The sequence below is a fragment of the Halictus rubicundus genome, chromosome 3 (assembly GCF_050948215.1).
Source record: "Halictus rubicundus isolate RS-2024b chromosome 3, iyHalRubi1_principal, whole genome shotgun sequence".
Taxonomy (NCBI): Eukaryota; Metazoa; Arthropoda; class Insecta; order Hymenoptera; family Halictidae; genus Halictus; species Halictus rubicundus.
The window spans coordinates 10767371-10783479 of NC_135151.1; the positions used below are offsets into that span (position 1 = coordinate 10767371).

General features: G+C 39.9%; 1 protein-coding gene across 3 annotated transcripts in view; it reads right to left on the reverse strand.

Annotated features, from left to right (window-relative positions):
* Kank (KN motif and ankyrin repeat domain-containing protein 2 kank) overlaps window positions 1-16109 on the reverse strand; it is a 91233-nt gene that overhangs the window by 1988 nt on the left and 73136 nt on the right. For all 3 annotated transcript variants that reach the window (XM_076785325.1, XM_076785326.1, XM_076785327.1), the window contains 5 exons: window positions 7069-7187; window positions 6890-6970; window positions 4217-4450; window positions 1922-3171; window positions 26-623 (listed from right to left, as the gene is read on the reverse strand). In XM_076785325.1, coding sequence (XP_076641440.1) covers window positions 26-623; window positions 1922-3171; window positions 4217-4450; window positions 6890-6970; window positions 7069-7187 — 2282 coding nt within the window. The remainder of the gene's footprint in view (window positions 1-25; window positions 624-1921; window positions 3172-4216; window positions 4451-6889; window positions 6971-7068; window positions 7188-16109) is intronic.

Genomic DNA, 16109 nt, shown 5'->3' on the forward strand with positions numbered 1-16109 from the left:
AATAATGCTTGTATATAATTCTCACCAATTTTGCTCGAATATTCACGTCAGCTAGCTGGAACAACCTGTTTGCCACAGATTCGTGAGTGGAATTTCTGACCTCTGCGAGTGCTGCTAACATCACAGCTGTGTAGCCAGCGATATTTGCTCTATTAATATCGCAGACTTTAGAATCTAAAAGGATGGATACAACATCGAAGTTTCCATGGGATACTGCGTAGTGCATTGCAGTGTTCCCACTAGAGTCAGTCATGTTAACAATGTACTCCAACAAAGTACTGGAACATTCTTCGAAACAGTCTAAATAATCTTCTACTTCTAACGGATTCGCGTTTACTGTGCTAGAGATTTTGAACCACTCTTGCTGGATGATGTTGATGGCGTTTTTCATCTGGTGGGAGATATTCTTGCTAGGTGACTTCTTCAGACTGTCGTTTAGAACCTTCATGGCAGCCAGCATCTCCTTAGAAGGTTCAACCTTCTTTCTAGGCTTCTCTTGAATGGGCTGGAACAGAGCAGACTCCGGAAGCTCGTGTTTTTCATCGTTGTCTGCTTGTTTCTCCGCCATGTAGATTTCTTGTGACTTTTCATCTTTTCTCGTCTCCCCTTGTAATTGTTCGATACTAGAAATAGAGAAATAGAAAATTCATTTATCTAGATTCCAATTAACCTGATTTATTTGAACTAAATCGTATGCTTTAATGTTTAGCGTTTTCAGGCTTCATTTTGGACAAAATTTACCCTTTTTCAACGAAACGAGCAGACGATACTTCGGTGAGCTCGGTATCGTGAACGAAACGGGTAGATTGTTGTTGTTGTTGCCGCTGTTGCAGCATCGATCTGTCTAGATCGTACACGCGGTTACTCGTTCACCATATCGTGATCGTAGCAAATTTAGGGTACACTTTCTCTGTCACTGACCTCTCGGGTGATATTTACAATCTGACCTCTGCGCACCACTCCGAAAACACTTATGACGCATCCGACGCGCAACCATGGAGTCCAAAAAGCTAACAATCCCCCGACATGCGCCTGTCATTGAACACATGATACATTGATCGAACAGACTTTACCAAACCACCCCTAACCTCCACCCTTCGCCTTGTCAGCGACAGATGGCGTACCCTGCACTTTCCCTGTATTTAATGACTGATTGTACATAATTGCTAAATCGATTTTTTAATAACTGCATTTATTCATTTACAGGAATTACTAGAAGAAAATGAGAGGGTAATTTTATATATACACGAACGAGAGAAATTTTGTGCACAGTATATATGCCACAAATATGGAAGTTATGTTAATATATAAAATGAACTCTATAGTAATTAACGTAATTTGCTTTCCATAAACTTAATTGCTGGGTTTTAATGAAATTTTATGAGACAATTTAGACAGTAAGATAAAAGTCTATACTTTCTACAAGAAAAGCGGACACACCCAAGAATGTGCAAACTACGTACTATAAAATGCTAGTAAAAACGTTAGTAAAATCAGTTCAGTGAATACTAAAAATTATTGAAAGCAATGATCGGTGTATACAAATAATTTTTTAATTTGTTATCATGTTATTGTTTACTTTATGAACTCAACATATGAAATGATTTTATTCATCAAATCTAACATTAATGTTTGTAGACAAATATTTATGAGCAGTACCGTTCATTATATTTAAATTAAATTTTCGTGTAATCCAACAAAATTTAATAATACGAGATTTCCTTTTAATGTCAACCCTTTGCGGACAAATTTTTATTAATTACATTTCTTCCTTCATTTAATTCTTGCATTTAACTTTGCAGTACCTGTTTGACAGGGGATTCATTGACTTCGTCAAAAAGGTGCAGCGGAAACAATTCTCGTCCGCAAAGGGTTAATAGGAGCACTACTTCTCGAAGGCAGAAGATAACGAATGACTCACCGATTGCTATTGTCATACTGCTCCTTGTTATCGGAATCGTATCTGATCACGCTAACGGCCGGTATCTTCGTGTACGTGTCCTGCCGCTTGAACTGTCTCCTCTGTTCCATCGAGTTGTTCAAGGATATGTGGGACGGCCTGGGTATCCTCGAGACGAGATTCGTGTTCTGATGATTCATATTGTTCTCCGCGTTATTTATGATCTGCTTCGCCAAGTTTTTAATAGTCTCTTTGCAATTGTCGCAGTAGTTCGCCGCGCAGGAGATTGAAATGTGTGGTCTGACCGACTCGCCGACGGAGACGTCCGTGAACTTCTTCTTAATTGGCGAGGTACCGAACTCCCTCTTCTTGGGAACCAGACCGGAAGTGTCTGTGCTCTTCACGGTCGTCCGTACCAGATCGTCGACCATCACGCTGACGGACCTGGTGGCTTTCCTCTTCACCTTGGTGTCGCCGTAATTGAACGAATAGCTTCTCGAATTCATCGAGTGGAGGGATAAAGGTTGCGTGGCCATTGGATCAGGACCAACCGCAATGGTCCTTGTTCCAGGACCAGTCCTGACCTCGATACCGACGTCGGACATTCTCGGCTTCACCGTCACCCCCACGTTCGCCCTCATTTTATACGGTTCCGTCACCTGGGCGAACTGGTCCCGCTTCTCGACGACTTTTGGTGGTTCCGGTGTACACTGGCATCCTCTGGACACGGTGTCCTTGATCAGCGTGCTCTTGTATATCCTGAGAGCATCGTCAACGATGACCGCGACGTCCTCTTTCGTCAGTACGTCTTTCATCGTTAGAACGGTGGACGTACCGTAGGATCGTTTCCTCGTTTCTTTCTTCGCTTCCGGCGCGATGTCCTCGATCACGAATTGACTGAACACGAGGTCTCTCAGTTTGTCCCTCGTGTTGATACCGATGTCGCGAAACTTCTTCGCGTCTCTGGCAAGCTTCGGACTGGTCGGTGGTATCGATTCGGTTTGAAGTGGGCTCCGTCTCAAACGATCCATCATCCTCGCTTCCGGTGCGATCTCCTCGTACATTAGTTGGCTACGGGTTAACGTCGACTTCCAGCTGTCCCGCGAGTAGTCGCTCGAGTAGAGCTTGTCCAGGCACGACGACGACCTGTCGTGCATCAACGAGCTGTTGCGCGTTATTTCAGGTACGATTTCCTCGATCTGCAATCGACTCCTCTGCAGCGATCGTTTTATCGGGGTGCTCGTTATCATGCCGACGTCTCGGGTTCGAACCTGATCACGTAACAATACCGCGTTACTTACTCCAACTATTACTGTAATTGCTATCCGCTGAGAAATAAATGGCCGATTTCTATCCGCAGAACTGGTTTACGCGCCCGGCACAAAGCGTGCCAGATCTTTTTCGAATCTGAGAAAGTCTTCTCGTCGATCAGCGACGTTGACGTGCAGTACACGCGAGCGTATCAATTAGAAAGATTTATTGAAGTTTCGTCTTCTTTTATCCGGACAACGTTCTACAGAAATTAGAAATTTCAACTTTGCTCGCGTTACAAACGAGGAATCTTAAAAATCTTACATGAATATGCAAAACCCATTTATCACGCTACGATCAAAACCGAGTGAATTCTTGCATGTTTAAACGGTCTTTAACTTCACGTTTCAATATCGTCCATTGCGATTTCAAACGCAGCTTCTCGATCGCTCGAGCCTCAACGTAACTTCCTTCTCCGATGAATTCCGTTTCGAAGTTTCCCTCGAGTCATGTAATATAAATTCACCAAGTTCGCGAGAAAATCTTCTCGCTTTTCGCGCCAGTTCTAAATTGCTATGGCGATGGAATGAGAAATATGAATTCAACAACACAACGAATGCAGCGAACTATTATACGTATGTACACTATGTAAAACATACTCTCTAGTTTTGATTACTTTTACTTGAAAAAAAAAATAACTTACGCACTTCAAATCTCCAAGTGCAAAATTTGAATACAAAATGTTCAATAGCTCTTCTGAACAAAATCCTAAAAATTGCTCGAAAACCAAAATACCGGTGGCGAATCTCCGATTGTTATCATCGACTCCGCGAAGCTTTGTCTGGCGAAAAGACTTTCTCACCTGTCCGATGTTAATTCCCCGATTTCTTTGGTAATTAAAGTTCTCCGCCCCACCCCCTATGAACTATGCAAATTGTTCTCGGTTCGGTGGAACCGGCATTCCCAAGCGGTTTCGCGCGTTTCACCCGCGCGAGGATCGAAATCAGATCGAAACCCGGCGATAGAGCTTATGGTACCGGAAAGCCGGCCGCCTTCGGGCATTACCTGCTGGTGCGAGACGCCGACGTCCCGCGTCATGACGCCGCACATCGTTCCCATGTCCCTGGTCGGCGTCGGGACGGTGGCGGCGTTCTTCAAATTTCGCTGGGACACCCGCTGTTCCGAGAACGACTGGCTCCGGTGCCTGTGCAACGCGTCGTTGCGGGAATTCGTCTTGCTGAGCTCGTCCACTTGTCGCAGAAGATTTCGTTTCTCCTCTTTCAACACCGAGACTTGCACCTGCGGCGACCATGTGAAAGCAGAGAAAAAGAAATGAGACGCGCGACATCATTAGAGCGGATCGCCTTCGCCCGCGACTCGGATAAGACGATCCCGCTCGTTCAATGGCGGCGACGGTTCTCAGGGTTTCGTCGCATAATACTAACTGTACCGATCGACGTGTCGGCTCTTATATCCGAGACAGTTAAACAGTTGTACAAAGACTGTGTTGCCATTATTGTTTGCTTATCTGCGACGCTTTTATTAACACCGAGACTGCAGGCGTTGCTGCGAGGTGCACGTCTACGCGACACAGAAGTTGGTGCACTTGCTAGTGGGCTGCGAATGTTTAATTTGCATCTTTGCTGCTCCCTTTTGGGGAACTAGAGCGAAACAGAATTGAAGGGTGTCTCGCGATAAGGAGTACAGCCTCTACTTTTTATATATTTTTTGTTTCTATTTCATTAAAAATCAGATATCTGTCAGTTGGCATGGAAAAAAATTAGCTCCAAGTAATACAATAAACTTATTTTTTTCTCATTGTATCATTAGAATATTGTTACTTCTAAATACATTCTTCTTTATTGCAATGATTACAATAAGTACTATGATTACTATTTTTTTCTACTGTGACATAAAAAGAGGGCAGCTTCAATATTTAAATTTTATTGGAATAATAAAAAAGGTGTATGGAATGTTTATTAACGTAGATATGAGTCGATCGTATAGTATGTTCACAATAATACCCGATCGTTAATTGCTTTTTATCAATTTGCTTGAATTGCCTGCGAGGCTGTTTTTTTATTGCAACAGCCCGGTCAATTTGATGTCGTTTTGATATTTGAATGATAATAAAATGTCGAAATGATAAAATTGTACGAAAGATTCGAATCGAAGTTTCAGAAATCTACAATATAATTATAAGTAACGAAGTCCTTGTTGTCATAATTTAAAAGGAGATGTTCGTCATTTAAGAGTTAACGGAAATACTTTGAATGTACGTATTTTATTTAAATCCTTATTCTTTGATAATTGCTAAGATAATACTGTTGAATGTGTAGAAATCAGCACCGATCGGCATTTGATTTGATGGTACCATTCTAGAGGTCACCGACGACCGGTGACGCCGAATTCATTGAAGCACGCATCAATACATCGCAAGGCGAACGTATAAACTACATTAATACTAATAGTAACTATTATAATAATACGTATTACATTTCCGAGACAACATTTTAAAAGCTAGCTGCAAATTCATTTGAAAATTGAATTTGTCATTGTGTATTGCCGTACCGAGGCATGAATGGAAACACTTACCAGCAAATCTAGCGTCATACAGATAAGATAGTGCAATATCAAATTGCACATCGAACAATGCCAACATCTAGGGCTGTTTATTTCCTCGAACATTCCGTACATGTCAACTACGTTCGCGAGTCAGAGGAGACTGATACGATTGTTTCGCATTAAAGATTTCCAAGCGATGTGCTGCACTATAGTTTGAAGGATCACTGTGGCGGGACTAAATGTAAACAACTGTCTAAACACTTATACTACTCTCCACTGTCCACGCGACCTGAACTGTCTGAACTGAACTCGGTAAACTCTTCTGAACTGTGTCAGTGCCTCTGCTAATCTGAACTGTATGTCCTCTTCTCAGGACTCTGAACTCTACTAGTATACTGACATTTTGGGTCCTCGGTCGTTGTCACTTTCGCAGACCGCTCCTTTTCCCATTTGTTTCACGCACGTGTAGGGTGGGGGTGACCGGACCCGCTCGTTTGTACCGATTTTTAATGACTACCCGCCCTTCGGCACTGGTACTTTACGATATGGTTCCTTGGACTTGGGGAGGCTAAATTGTGTACACCTTAAAACCCTGTAATTATGCTTGATAGTTTTATTCAGTGGATGAAGGAAGGATTTCTGAAAAGAATTCATTTGTTACAAAATGGCGGTCGTTTAACACAAAGATTTTCAACGTGTACCCTTTCCGCGAATTAAAGGAAAAGTCTTCATCGAAAAAGAAATCCTTCGTTGATCCACTGGATCGAGTCATTTATTAATAGCGATGACTTGACGATGATTTAATATAAATCGTGTTTACTGCGAAGTACACTGCCTTCCAAGGGAGAGGCTGTTACTCAATCATTTTCAGCGATTTCGCAGCAGAAAAATGTCTGCAAGTTGTACGAGACATGCACTTTTGTCAAATGAATTTCTTCGGAAAGAATTCCTAAAAATCTGTTTCGTTCCATCAACATGGGCCCGTTTTAATATCATAATTCTGCGGAGCGTGGTCGTTGGAGAACATCAGGACGGATTAATTACGCCGGGCTCTCGTAATTACGCGTTCCTGTCGGAAGTATCGCAACGGAATGAATATGCACGCGTGACTCATGCGATGTGGATCCGCGACAAGAAAACACGTAAAACCGAATCGTCGGGTGCAACGTTTACCTGTAGCATGGGAATCGCCTTGACCTGTTCCTCCAGCTCTTTCATCCGTTCCAACGAGGCCGCCATCTGTTCCCTGATGTTCTGGAAAATACAGAAATCCCACCGTCTGCGATTATTCTCCGACGTTTACGATTCCGGGGCTACCTTCGATCTTTCTATACTTGTTGCTCGCCTCGTACCTGTAGCGCGCCCGTGCTGAGATTCGAGTTCCCGCTGCCAACGCTCGCGTTGTCAAAGTCACCTGGGTGCTCGACCGGCGTGTTGTTGTTTTGTATCGGTGTGGCAGCGTTCGTTCCATCTGAAAATGTTTCCAAGAGAATTTCTGTAGAAATAGAATAGTACAAAGAGAATAGTTTTGCAACCCTGTGACTTTGAACAAGGAACTAGTTTTTCTATTTCTGAAACCTCTATGGAGATTTATTTCTGCTTACATCTGTATATTTATATGAGTGTGCATGTGTGTGTGTGTGTGTGTATGTGAGTGTATAAATTATATTATTAACCTTACACATTCTTTCAGGATAGTGAAGACATAAAGCAAGTAACTTGGCTATGCAGTTAACGCCCTCCCTTAGTGAGGGGTTACTAAGGGGTAGTTGCAACCTTATTCTTCGCAGATTCTTATGCAACTCTGTTCTTTGAGGGTTGTAGAGATTACATTGTCAGGCTACATAGTTTACAGCTTCATTCTCACAGTGATGTTTGCATTCAAGAAAGTTTTTATCAGTAGCCAAATGAACTAAAAAAACTGAAATTTTATTGAACTGAAATGGCTGAGTTTTAAATATGTGTCTAGAAACGTTTCGACGCTTTCTTTTTCTAAACAATGAGATTCTTATCGATTCTTATTTGCTGAGAAAAAAATTTTATTCCACATCTATTTTATCTACTCTATATTTGTATTCTTATTGATTCTTATTTGCTGAGAAAAAAATTGTATCTATTCTATCTATTCTATATTGTATTCTTATTGATTCTTATTTTCAAGCATTGATTCTTCTTTTCATTCCAGGAATAATATAATTGTGAATTATGTTAGCTGTCCACAATGATTGCCATACGAATATTGTACGGCCAACGCTGATCGCTATGAGATACAGAAAGCCGCTTTCCATGCAGTCTTAATGACAGGTCTTAATTGCACTCTCACGACCTTTGAATTTTTAACTAATCGTCATTTAATATGTGTGGATGTATACAAACATTTAGGCAATCGTCGATTATAGTGTCTTTAATATTGCAAGGTGAAATTGATTTTCACCTGCCAATTCGATAGGAATCAACATAATTTATGTGAGTTTTGGATTAAGGTTTATCATTTCGAGAGAGTATGTTTCCATGTATTGATTTCGTCAATGATAATCTGATGATTGATTTTCCACGAAATGGTAAAAATTTCCGTATGGTGAGGGAAATTACGTAGGTGAGCATAATTTAATTGGTTATCAAACGAGACGGACGTTTCGATGAAATGGCATTAATGTATACATAACATTTCAAACGAATGTCAACGCACGATCATTCCGCGCGCGAACGAAAATTGAATATTTCGATATTGTTCGCATCTGAAAATCAGGAATTCTATCAAATAACTGATATTATTCATTATGCTTTCAATTAGCAGACCGTTGAATCAACCTTATGTTTCTCTCTTGAAAAATATTCGAATTCGGTAATCCGGTAGACTCAAGGTACAAATACATGAAAATATTTGAGCGAGGGTAACTATTGTTTGACGTACAAATGAATATTTTTAAGAACTGTCTTTCCGATCGATGAGAATTGAATCGGCTCCGACGTTCTTCATTTATTGTTTTCGTAATAGGTTGCTCGAAGTTCGATCAATATAGTTGTGCAACGAACGTTCGTAATATTCGATTAATTGCAAACATTTTGGTGCGTTACAAATATCCCATTTACTGTATACATGGTTGCACATGTGCGCGTGTAATTATGATTAAGTGATTGAGCTTTCCACGAATCAAAGTAATGTATCAAACGCATGCAATTTATTTGAGTAAAACTAATTGCATTTGAAACCTGCAATTAAAGAAATTTGATGCTAGAGATTTCAATTGGGAATTGCGTCTGAAGCATACCTTTCTGTGGATTAACCTAATCGTATGTTTTGTCAATCGGAAACTTTAAATAAGAGTTACTTTCCTAGGTTCAAACGTCTCTGTGAAAAGTACATTTATTATTCTATGCATTGAACTTAAAAGTTCTCTTTCAACCCTTAGTATGCGAAATAGAGTCACTCGGCGAGGTCAATACATATTTTCTTCGTCATTCGGTAGTTTTTAAAAATGCTTGGTATCTTTCTACGTGCCTCACAACTCCGTTACATAAAAAGAAAAACCAACTGGTCAAAATGGTTTTTGGAAAAAAAAAGAAACCTCATTTCAGCCTGTAAGGCTTAACCCTCGCCTTATTTATAATATCGAGTGAAGATTCTGAACACAATCTGTTAAAATGAATTTCAATTTAAGCGAGCTTTTAATCCGAAAGAAAATGCCATTTTGCAGTCATCGATATTGAGTATTCGAGAAAATGTAACGGTAGATATCAATTTCCTTTTTCTCATAAAACGACGGAAGTTGCGATCACTGCAGCTGAAAAATGAATCATAAAGCGAGGAGTTAAAGTTCGATGAACCCAAAAGTTGGAAGTGCTAGATTTAAAGGTAACTTGTTTGACCGATCTCTTGCTTTTCCAAACTTTTAGCTTCAGAACTTGAGAACTGACTTTCCCTAATTAAATAATATTTAGAAGAAGGTACGAAGGTAAAATAAAGGATTGAAGGAGATCCGAGGGAGAGGAGGTTAGGGACCTCGTTGGTTCCGAGGTTCGTAAAATGCAATTTTGGCGGCAATTTAAAGTCTAGATCACCACCAAGTAGCACTTCCGGAGCAACCCTCGCGAACAATGTCTCTGAACGATTCGTCGCACGGTCTCGTTACGCAAGCTGCGTTCACCTGCGGCCATTCAATTTTTTAAATTGATTCTTGCGTAAGTGGCTTTTACTGTGTTACGGCACTGGACGGGCTCGTTGGGTTACGAGACAATGAAAAACGCGAAGACGTACCGGCGGTGTTTCGCGTCCATTCGACGGTGTCGTGACGTAGCGAATTACCGGGCTCGGTGGATCGTCAAAGAATTTCCCTGCACGCGAAAACCGCTCGGTGGAAGTACCTGCGAGCAACTTTTAACATGTTAATTATCCGACTGTTCCACAACGAGTCTGCACACACATGTCTGCTCTGTGTGCACAAAAACGGGCTCTGCCTGAATAAAAACTGAAATATCTCGGCTAGGTAATTCTACCTCCACGAATTTCTAGCATACAATCGACTCGGAAAGTTAGCATCATTGACCACCCAACCAGCAACCATAAATACCAGAGAAATGATGTAATAATTTATTTAGCGAAACTAAAACTGAAATACGGACTTATCGCGTCGATCGCGAATTCTGAGAGATCAAATATGCAGCAATAAAAATATTTATAGAATTTCAACGTACACATCGTTGCTATTTAACTTCTGTTAATCAGCACAGATAATGTGTGTTCTGTATAAAAATCTGCGGTTCAGATCACATTTTCCAAACTTATTCGAACTTGTTACATCGTATTTATTAACATAAAAATTTTAAATTAAATAATTAAGTCGCCTAAACATGTATAGATGCTACGACAATTAACGTGGTGACAGGTCTTCAATTATTTCTTGTTATTGAAAATTAAGAACTTTCAGTTTTAGCTATGTAATAATAAATTTCTAAACTTCTATGAATTTGTCTACATACTCGTACAGATGTTATAATTATATCTCTTGCGTTCGTTCTTTAGGAACAGTTTCATGGAAATGCGAACGATAGTTTTACTTTCTGGGGTAACTGTACACCCCTTTTCCCTCTTTACACATAAGTGTTTAAGTCGCTCGCCACATTCTCGTTCAGAGTTTTTAGGAATATTAGTTTAACTCCTTAAAATATCATTGTACGTTTAGCCTCTTTACAGTAATTTACACTTAAAAAGATAAAAAACATTACGCTGAAGCTACGATTGATTAATACCACGTGGAAAGGAAACAGAGAGAATGATTAAAAATAAAATGTTATAGATACATATCTAGGTTTACGAACCTCTTCGTGCACGTAGGACAATGTAAAAACAAAATTAAAGATGAACAAGCGTGATCTAAAAACACATAAAAGCGCGTAGCCAGGAATAAACGCGAACATGATGTAATTCGCATGGACACATTGCGTTGGGTCACGAGACCTTTCATAAAGGAGATTAATGATTTTCTAAATTTAATGCAGCACTCTGTGTACCGTTCTGTGAGAGACGTAAACGAAGGTTGCTTATGCAAGTGCGCACATTTATTAATTAGCTTCTAAAAATAGAAATTAAATAATAACTCGTTACTTTAAATGCGCAATCTTGTGATCTTATGATGGAAACAAATTCTCCGCTAACATTAAATAAATCAGTCAACAAAATAGCTATTTTCGCAGATATTTTACGTCTTTCATTTTCAGTACTACAAAATTGCAAACTTTTCTGTTTGACATTTAACGTGTTAATTATAGGCAGCGGATTTTCATGCAAAATAAAAATTTTCGAGAAACAAAAATTAAAGAAAACTTTCTCTCTTTATAATTACATTCTTCTGTCTCCACTTCTTTCGCCTAATCACTTTTGTGATAAATGCATAAAATCCGCAAAGCAACGAATTAATTTGTCCTTATTAAACATTCTTAAAAAAAAATTATAAATGTTTATGAAACAAAAATGCCTATCCCTGTTGTATGTAGGTCACTTTAGATTGACTTGTTTAGAATAAAAATACAGATATCATACTGAATCGCGAATTAAGTAAGTATACATGATTAAAATTGTATCAATCTAATCATAAAAACGTCACAAAAATAAAACAATATACTTGTACCCTCAAAGGGTACACCCTGCAGTAGCGGGAATAAATGTATCACAAAAATCGTGCGCATCTCAATACAATACTGTAGTGCCAACAGCTTTATATTCCAAACATTTCTACTGTATATTTTCCATAGTACAGTACAACTGTCAAACAAACATGGTCGATAATAATGTCTGACAATTCCCATGAGAGCGAACGTGCTCGTCGAGTGTGTATGTACGTTTCGTTTCGATTCGGATTGCGTGCATGTAAAACAGGAGCTGATCGCGTTCCGTCGCTTTCGTGGCTTCACGAACGCGAACAACTGGGTTATAATTAAAAAATTACTCCCTCGGAGCCGACGTTAACGTTTCTACGCGGCCACGAGACACGAGAGATCCTTAAAAGGGTTGCACTCCGCCCGCGGACAGTGGCAACGAGAACGCGCCACGCGGCAGATAATGGCGCGTAATCGTCACGTTGCACTTTATATGGAAAAACACGAAGGATTTCACCGGCACGCGGATCAGAAGCGTATTAGGACGAAAAAGCGAACCGTTGCGACCGAGCTCGTGAAAGTCCGATCAGGAGCGAATCCTGCAGCCTCTTCCTACTCTATGTTATCTCGGCGTTACTTCGTTCCGTGTTTAATCGATCGCGATCACTATCGCGAGATTTCTTGCCAGATGTTTCTTCCCGATTACCAACGATTCTTTATGTACTCGTTATCGCTACGCGCATTCCGATCCGATCGGATCTAAGCTAAATCTTCCGACTAACGCTATAACTGGAAATCCGAAATCTTCGATCTTTCCCTCACAGAAACGATACGTTTTTGAAAAGGAAGTACAGTGAATTCTCGATATATGTCAACAACACGGGTCTTGACTGCGACATGTATCGTCCAGGAGACATACCCGTGGTATGTTTACAATCCTCGAGTACCCCGTTTCTCATGTAGGTCTTGGCGACATATATAGAGAAATCACTGTACTGTCCGTACCTCGCAAGAAGTATCGCGGGACACCACCAAGGGCAAATGGGGCCCTCGCTCGCTCCGCCTATCCCCACCGTTGCCACTCCAGTAGTTCTTAGGGTTTGACGTCACACGCTACATAGTACAGTCAAACCTGTTTTTGTGCGGTCCTTTTCTATGCGAATTTTATTTTGTGCGATTTTCTTTTATGCGGTATATGAATGCCAACGGTGTTGGCATCATAACACAAGAAGATGCGCGTTTTGGACTACGACTTCTCCATGTTTAAAATGAGCAATTAAATTTCTTTTAAATGTTTCCAGGTGTAATTTAATTATGTAGTTTTTTTGAAAAGCACCTTTTCGCTATTTGGTAAATCTTTGACATATTTTCGAAGTGAGACTTTTTTTATGCGGTCCCTCTCCACCGCATAAAAAAATTTTCTTTAATATGTTGTAAAAAATTATTTGCTATAGCTATTCATGAAGTTTCTGAATATTTTGTTTCTGAATGTATATTTCTGAATGTTTTGTCAGAATTTTCATTCCGATCGTTTAGAAGAGCAACCGAAGTCACGAGAAAATTTAGAAATTGTAAATCCTCCGCGTTGCTCGGCGTAATTCAAGTGTTAACAATTCTAGATCTCCGGTTTAGATGCGTTAGGCTATCAAAACATTACAAGCAGTTTTCCCTTGCAGATTTTACGCTTGCGGATTGAACAACTGATGAAATTCACAGTTTAACGAGATAAATATTCTCAATGTCAAGGATAACATCTAGCATAAATAATATCATTCGTATTTTCGAAAGTCTTTCGAACATGAGGACTTACGTATTCATACTAAAAAATATTTAAAAAATGGCACGCGGTGCAGTAGAAGACGCAGTTGCGAGTTGATTACGTGTCCCTATCTTAAGTGGAGCTTAATGATAGCCCCGGCTCTGTTGATTGCTGGGCATTTACAAAATATCACCTTTTCGAAGTTTTTTCCTTTACTGATTTTCTTAACATTATTTCCTGCAAACTAAATTCTTTAGATGACAAGCGAAGTGTGTTCGCATTGAAGTCCCTCAAAGAACGAATTCCACTAGGTTCTTGCATATGAAATTTCAGATTTTAGAATGACAATGTCATGAACTATAATAATCTACATTCTAAGCTGTCAATTTTGAACAATTTATGACATTAAAAATGGTTAGGTGATTACAGATCAAGTGTTTCAAAATATACTTCTTTTTATTTCAGAATAGCACACTGTAATTTTCATGCAATTATCTTTATTATTATTTAAATTATTGTACGGTTTCAGCAGCATATCGCTTTCCATGGCTGCCTCAATATTGAAATGGTCGAATTTTATACGCATATAAATATCATTTTACCTTGTGAACTAGAATGATGCAGGAAAAAATGTTAATAAAATGGCAGTCGTGTGAAGCAAAAATTCAGTTTGAAACTTTTTCACCAGATGAAGGGACCTCGACTTCGTGTGTGTGTGCATAGTTTGAAGAAGATCGAGCAATGCAACAATCTCATGTTTCTAATGTTTAACGCGATAAAGCGCTGATGTTTTCTCGACAATACGAGGCGAAAATGGACTTAATATTCGCTAGTTTTATCAGATTTGCAACACACGTCGACCGTGCAGGCTGGCATTCATCGCCGCGAGTCCCCAGCATTTTCTACTTCCCAAGAAACAATCTCCGTCACGGAATAATCGCGCGAGCCCGACTTCTTCCATATTACTCGTGAAAGTCGAGCGAGCATCAGCGGCACAGTCTCTTCCTTTTTTTTTTTCTTTTTTCCCTCCTCTAAAACAGTATTAATCGGCGGCGATACTCGCGATCCTATCGGTGAAATTTTCGAGAGTGGAGCCTAGCCGTGTGCTTCCGACTGGATTCTCCATAAACTCGTTAAAACTACACGCGTCCCGATACGGTCTGGATTCGATTCGAATTTCTCGATTCCCAATTACCGCCACGAGTTTAAGCGCCACGAAGTCGAGAACGTCCTAGTTGAAATTTCTTCCTCGATACTTTCTATTGTTTGCCCGCTGGGGCTAGACAGAAGATGGCTCCCACTTCCTCCGGGACTCGCAGAGACACGCCCCCCCCCCCCCGTATCTTGGCCCGATGATAAATTCAACTTGTTTGGTCGCCGATACTGTATCTTTTAATTGCCCTCGACGCGCTGCGATCACCAAAAAATGTGGACAGAAGCTGTATCTTTGTTAGTTATGCGTTATTCATTGCAAACAGGCCAGTCTGTGGAGTTCCTTGATCCGTAGAATCCGATCTTTTGTTAAAATATTTTTTCTAAACATTTCTTTAACTTAATACTTTTTCCTTGGATTGAGAACTACCCTTGCAGAAGGTCGTCCTCAAGTGACGAAACTTCCTGCATATAGAAGTTTATTTCTTTTCAAGAAATAATGTGATATTTTTATACTTTTTAAATGCTCTTACTGTTTCGCACTTGTTCTACTCATTTTTATCATGAATGTATAAAATCCACAGTCTAATTAGTATGTAAAACGTGCTCTTGAAACTCAACAATTAAAAAGTCATTCTTAACACTTTACCGACCGGAAACCTGTTAACAGGCTTTTGGGCGACCACGTCAAAGAGAAGTTTCGAAATCTTGTTTTTAATTAACAGTCTCAAGAAAAGTTACTAGATTATATTACTTGGCGGTCATATTTTTATTTAATTTTATTTATTTTGTATAAAAATCCGCAGTCTACTGACGAACATAACTGCAATGTGCTCGAAACTGTTGCCGCTAGAACGTTAAAGCTAACAAGAAATTGTTCATAGATACATAGGTTGTGTATTACAAACGTTAAGTAGATTTCATGAATTGGAAAGTTCTTTTTCCGATTTCGTGCAGGTTTTTGGTAAAATTGATTACTATGCGGCGGTGCGGTTGTCTGCATCCGTGATGATAATGAATTTCGTCGAACTTCTGGGTATACGAGATCGCCGCGGCGATATGCAAACGGCTGGACGGCCGATAATTCACGGCAAAAACATGACCCCGAGGAAAATCGAGTGACGCAAGAATTTTGTTATCGTTCCCTGTTGATACGCTCCTCAGAAAAATACACGTACTTTCCGACTATCTGCTGTTAAATGTCGCTCCTTTCTGTGACAATAGTGCTTTTCCACGAAAGAAAACTCCACCAGCCAATTCTATTTGGCCCCACCGGTGTGTGTCGTTCGTTTATTAAACTGGTTATTTCATTTCGCATTTCTCCTACTCTGTTCCATTTCGAGTCGAAAATTCATTTCAAATCATTTTATACCGTGTACGATGCCA